The sequence below is a fragment of the Pundamilia nyererei genome, unplaced genomic scaffold (assembly GCF_000239375.1).
Source record: "Pundamilia nyererei isolate P.nyererei 1_Seehausen unplaced genomic scaffold, PunNye1.0 scaffold01506, whole genome shotgun sequence".
In the NCBI taxonomy this organism is placed as follows: domain Eukaryota; kingdom Metazoa; phylum Chordata; class Actinopteri; order Cichliformes; family Cichlidae; genus Pundamilia; species Pundamilia nyererei.
In genome coordinates, this window is record NW_005188907.1 from 4,154 (window position 1) to 10,583 (window position 6,430).

The following is a 6,430-nucleotide window of genomic DNA, read 5'->3' on the forward strand; positions in this document are numbered from 1 at the left end:
GGGCTGTATGATGATACGGTGATTAGCACCACGGCCTCACAGGAAGACGGTCCTGGGTGTGAATCCATTAGTTTCCTGGTCTTCGGTGTGAAGTTTGTATCTTCTCCCAGTGCTGGTGTGGGTTCTCTCCAGGTACTCCAGCTTCCACCCACAGTTCAATGATGTGCTGGGTTACATGGTTATTCTCAGATCTGTCTCTCAACAGTTCTGGCAATTTGTCCATAACTCCTCTCACCCTTTGACAGCTGGGATAGGCTCCGCTGGTACTACAACTCAATACTTCAACAAATACTTCTCTTTTCTCTATAGCTGTTGGAGAACACATCATTAAACATTTTTCTGTATACCAGCACATCACAGTGTGTGTAAATATTGTCTTGAATCATCCTTGCTTTTGCTATTTGATACATTTCTGTCATTTTCAAATACAATTTAAAATTGTATTTCAATATTTGAGGGAGATGATGTCAAAGCAGTTACTGTTGGTCACATCATTTACTTCGAGTATGAGTACACTGAATTACACTGTACGTGAGTACAGTGTAATAATCACAATAAAGGCTAAACTCTGACTGTAAGTAAAAGTAAAATAACAGTGCTGGCAGATAAAATACCCAAAATGCAGGAAGAATAAATGTTAACAAGACAAAAACAAAGAAAGGAAATCTGACAAAACACAAGAATCAATCAGGCACCCAGGAGGGCAAATAAAGGCATAAAATCAAGGCACATGAGACAGGCAAAGTACCAAAAGCAAAACTATAGAAACTAGGAAAATATGATCATTATAAACACAAGAAAGAATAAACATGGAGATTACAAAGCAGGAACCACAACTTTATAAGAACCCCTAACCAAAAACATTATTATTTCATTAAATCACATCTGTAGCTTGTACTTCTTTATCATCTCAGGCATGAATGGTACATAAATATGTGGTTTAAATCAGGCATTTATGATTAAAATGTAATATAACTGCTTATGTTAAAACCATGCTTAGTTTCCCTTTATGCATAATAAATGCTTTATATATATCTTTGCTACAAAGATATAATCCAACTTGTTTTATTTTTAACATTTCTACTCGTTTTAGGAAAATTGTAATGTTGATGTTGTTTATTCAGCCAAAAGTTTGGATTGCAAGCGTCCTTCATGAAGCACCAACAATATTTGCATTGTGATCTGGTCTATGGTATCTGTCTGTTAGAGAACAATGTTTAGAGAGACTCTAGTAAGAAAACATCAGCATGAAATGATCAATAAATCTGAGAAAAACTGATGATGCCCTTCCATTTCACAATAATGCTTCTGATGTTCTCCAAGACACTACCCTTATGAGGAATCTCATCACTCTCATCTACTCTAAACGTTTTGACAAATGTGCTAGAAATCTGGACAGTTGCAGCAGTAGACACTGGCTGTAGTACCCAGAGGGCAAGTTGTTGGCTTGCCAGATGTGGTACTGTAATTTGGAACTGTGGGGGAAAGTGGGACAGATGTTCCAGATGACGAGAAAGATGTGGTGCTGAGAGGGATCGGTGGGTTGGATGTAGAAAAAGAAGACAAAGGTGTTGAATCTGAAGGCACAGCAGTGGTTGTAGGAGGAGTAGATGTACTCTTCTTTCTGTTCCATTATTGTCGGCAATGGGAGTGACACAGTGATGCAGGTTCTGAGTAAAGCTGAGTGACACTTTCGTCGTTAGGACATTGTGTTCCAGGAAATGCTTCAATTCCCAGCTCTGTGCGGAGTTCTCCCAAGGTCATGGTCTCCAGATATTTTGGGCCAAGATCTGTGTTCTCACCCCAGTGTGCACTCGCCAGCCAGCTGTTCTGACTTTGACTGTAACAGCAGAATGCCGACCACAGCACTGAAGGAATATTTATCCTGTTGTTGAGGAAGAATCTGCTACTGGGCTGTGCTCCGATCACTACAAAGCCTTCTCTTTGGTTATTGTTGTTAATGCAGTAATTCTCCAGAATGCATTTAACACATCTCTCCATGCTGTTCCACCTACCATTGTTAAATAGTTTTCTTTGTGGAACAGCGTTAGTCAGGGTAAAGGTAGATCTTTTGTCAACTTCATCAGATCTATAAGAGCTTGGAAATAAATGCCCTTTCTCAAACTGTCCAAGGTTGCTGTAATCAATGATCCCAGCCTGGTGGGTGTAGATGATGTTCTTTTCTGGTGGTGTCATATTGGCATCACCAGTTGGGTTTTCAAGCTATAAAAGTGAAAGTGATATATTAGTGATCCATGCAATGGCTGCTGCAAAGTGGACTAAATGTACATTTACTAATTGGTTGATCAAAGTTGTATAATTTAAACATAATAACAGCCGCTTAAGGTGTGAGCTTTACATATTTTAATGCTACCATTTAAAAAGGCAAACTTTAACTGACAAGACTGCCGTTGCATAGGAAATATACAGACGTGTCCTATATCAGGAAAAATGCAAAATCTATGTAGCGTCATCAAAATATAAGTGGGATCACTGAATGTTAAGTAAAAAGTTAAATCAGTAATACTTTATAATAATCTCAGACTGTTAAGCATTGGTGAGGTATTAGTACATACTACTGAGGATTACTCCTCAGTAGTATGTACTTTATAAATGCAGATTTAAATACTTTCATTTTCTTTTATAAATGCTTTATGTGGCAAAAAATACTCCTCACTTTAAATGCAGTCAAACAAAATACTAAACTAACAATTAAAACTTAAGTTAACTTAACTTAAACAATGAGCTCATATCTTAATTGCTATGTATATAAATCTACATTTAAATACTTTGTTAATCAATTTTTCAGCCTCTCTAAATGTTACCATGAACATGTTATACATGGACTTTTTAATTAAGAGGAAATGTTTGACGTACTAATGCCTCACTTATACTTAATAGAATGACATTATTATAAAGTGTTACCATAAAAGTTTTGTAGTTCACTGCAGTGCTTTAGTCCCAACAGCAGTAGCACAGCACTGTGGGTAGTTTAATTTTAGTGGTATACTAAGATTCACAGTAATAAACGTGGTCTGTATTATCATCATGTAGCACTGCATTATGAACATATTTTATTACAGCTTAAAAAGATGTATTAAAATTGATGACTGTTACTTATAATGATACCTGTGGTTCAATCTTCCACAGAGGTTCGCGTCCTTCGCTTCCACCACTGTACTCTGCAGCAGAAAAAACTGGAATCCTGTTTTGGGTGTCGTACAGCGTCACAAACCTCCTGATGTCTCTCAAAGTCTGGCAGATCACTTTGTATCTGTTCTGGTCGTTGATGTTCCCTACCTCCAAAATTCCTGGGATGTTTGGTGGAGTTTGCGCAAGAAAAAACTCATTACATTGTGCCACTGATGCCACCACTTCAGTTTCAGTGGGAACGATGGACAGAAGGAGAAGAGTAGCAAGAGGCAGGAGGTGCTGCATCATCAATGATATCATCGGTGAGCCCTGTGTCATCGGGTCAGAGAAGAAAAAAGCAATTATTACATTAAACATACTTCCTCATTCCCTCACATATACATATAGATGCATAATAAACCATAAGAGCCCAGACCTATTTTTACAGTAAGGAAAACTGTGGGAAAGTCAGTGTTCAAACTTTAATAGAAACTTCCCTCAATGTGTAAAGGAGCGGTGTCACCTGTGTGACTGTGGGTTCTTAGGATGAAGGTTTCAAATTATGAGGTAAGTTTATGTCCAAGTGTCTATTCTAGGATTCCAGTGTCATTGATATTGTCATTATGATATAGATATGTCATATTGACATTGTCTGATAGCTTTTGTTTTTAAGATATTAATAAAAGCTTTTAGAGGTCATCCAAGGACAACCAGACCCTTTCTTTACTGTGAAAAGGTTGTAAAACATAAACCAGTATAGGATATTTTTTTATCATGACCACATTCTTAAAAGTAAAAAAAAATAGGTTAATATATAATATTTAAAATAAACTATGCATTCTGTGAACACTGAACCCCACCCACTGTTGAAACTTTCTGTTTACAAAGGAAGCACAGTCAGAAGTCAGTTGGATTAAACTGACAGAAACTAAAGCAGTTTTTCATCATCTAAAGGAAAACACAAAGTCAGCCAGATAATAACTAAAACATAATTCAATTAGGCTTTTAGATATTCTGATTGATTCTGATAAAGCACAAGAATCAATTGGGCACTCAAGAAGGAAAATCAAGGCATAAAATCAAGGCACATGAGAGAGACAAAGTACCAAAACCAAAACTATAGAAACTATGATAATGAAAAACACAAGAAAGAAAAAACATGGAGATTACAAAGCAGGAACCTAAACTTAACATATCCTTCATAAGAACCCTGAAACAAAAACATTGTTATTTATTAAATCACATCTGTGGCTTGTACTTCTTTATCATCTCAGGCATGAATGGTACATAAATATGTGGTTTAAATCAGACATTTATGATTCAAATGTAATATGAAAAACCATGCTTAGTTTCCCTTTATGCATGATAAATGCTTTATGTATATCTTTGCTATAAAGATATTATCCATCTTATTTTATTTTCAACTTCTCTACTCGTTTTAGGAGAATTGTAATGTTGATGTTGTTTATCCAGCCCTGAGTTTTGATTGCAAGCTTTCCTTCATGAAGCATCAACAATAGTTACATTGTGATGTGGCTACCTGTCTGTTAGAGAGCAATATTTAGAGAGACTCTGGTAAGAAAACATCAGCTTGAAATAACCAATAAAACTGACCTGGAGAAAAAAAACCACACAATAGCTTCCAATCAATCTATCCCCACTAAGTGCATGCCTTTGGACAGTGGGAGGAAGAACCCACACAAACACAGGAGAGAACATTGAAACTCCACACAGAAAGACACTAGCCTGATGGTGGAACTGAACTCAGGACTTTCTTGCTGTGAGGCAACAGTGCTAACCACTGTGCTGCCGTGCTACCCTGCTTACTCTTTTTATTTATTCTTTCAAAATTTTCATGTTTTTTACCTTTTCCAAATCACTTTTCAATTTTAAAAAAATTGCTCAGAATTTTCATCTTTTTGTCTGTTCTCCAAGGCACCAGCCTTATAAGGAATCTCATCACTATCATTTACTCTTAACCTTTTTGACAGATGTGCTAAAAATCTGGACAGATGCAGCACTACAACACTTGTTGTAGTACCCAGAGGGCCAGCCGTTGGATTGCCAGATGTGGTACTGTAATTTGGAACTGTGGGGGAAAGTGGGACAGATGTTCCAGAAAGATGTGGTGCTAGTGGGGATCTGTGTATTCAATGTGGAAGAAGAAGACAAAGGTGTTGAATCTGAAGGGGTGGAGGTGGTTGTAGGAGGGGTAGATGTACTCTTCTTTCTGTTCCATTACTGTCGGCAATGGGAGTGACACAGTGACCCAGGTTCTGAGTAAAGCTGAGTGACACTTGTGCCATTAGGACATTGTGTTCCAGGAAATGCTTCAATTCCCAGCTCTGTGTGGAGTTCTCCCAAGGTCTTGGTTTGAAGATATTTTGGGCCATCATCTGTGTTCTCTCACCCCAGTGTGCACTTGCCAGCCAGCTGTTCTGACTGTGACTGTAACAGCAGAATGCCGACCACAGCACTGAAGGAATATTTATCCTTTCGTTGAGAAGGTTTCCGTTGCCGGGCTGTGCTCCGAACACTGCAAAGCCTTCAGTTTCATTATTGTTGTTAATGCCGTAATTCTCCAGAATGCATTTAACACATCTCTCCATTTTTTCCCAACTTCCACCGTTGAAATTAGACTTTTGTGGAACAGCATTAGTCAGGGTATATGTAGATATTTTGTCACCTTCTTCAAATCTATAAGAACTTGGAAATAAATGCCCTTTCACAAGCCCTTGGATGTTGTAATCGGTTTTTCCAGCCTGATGGGCATAGATGATGTTGTTCTCTGCTGGTATGATATTGTCATTGTCAGTTATGTCTTCAAGCTATAAAAGTCAAAAGGGTACATTAGTGATTCATGCATGGCTGCTGCAAAGTATTTTAAATGTACATTTACCAATAGTTTAGTTTGTTAATTAGGAATAAACATTTTATTTCCTAATGTCTCACTAATACTTAGTTAAGATGTTATTATAAAGTTTTACCATAAAAATTACTGTACGTAGCAGCAGTAGCGGCAGCTAGAGTTTTGTAGTTCACTGCAGTGCTGTAGATGCAATAGCAGTACCATGTGTTTGGTTTATTACAGCTTTAAAAAGTGTATTAAAACAGATGGGTGTTATTAATTAATCCTTGATTCTCTGGCTCCTGTAAAAACCCACTCTGTTTCCTTCACTCGCTCTGCTCCCTGGTTTACCTCTGACCTCCGTACTCTGAAGGCCAAAGCTCGGCAGCTAGAGCGTAAATATAAGAAATCTGGTTTAACTGTTGATTCAGAAATCTATAAATACCACGT

At 37.6% G+C, this 6,430-nt stretch overlaps 1 protein-coding gene across 1 annotated transcript; it reads right to left on the reverse strand.

Annotated features, from left to right (window-relative positions):
* Window positions 1–566: 566 nt before the first annotated feature.
* On the reverse strand, window positions 567–3,447 carry LOC102192796 (endonuclease domain-containing 1 protein-like). The gene is made up of 2 exons (XM_005755445.1): window positions 3,130–3,447; window positions 567–2,223 (listed from the first exon to the last, which is right to left on the reverse strand). Exons 1-2 carry the CDS (start codon window positions 3,439–3,441, stop codon window positions 1,633–1,635), a joined length of 903 nt encoding a protein of 300 aa, XP_005755502.1. The 5' UTR covers window positions 3,442–3,447; the 3' UTR covers window positions 567–1,632.
* Window positions 3,448–6,430: the final 2,983 nt, after the last annotated feature.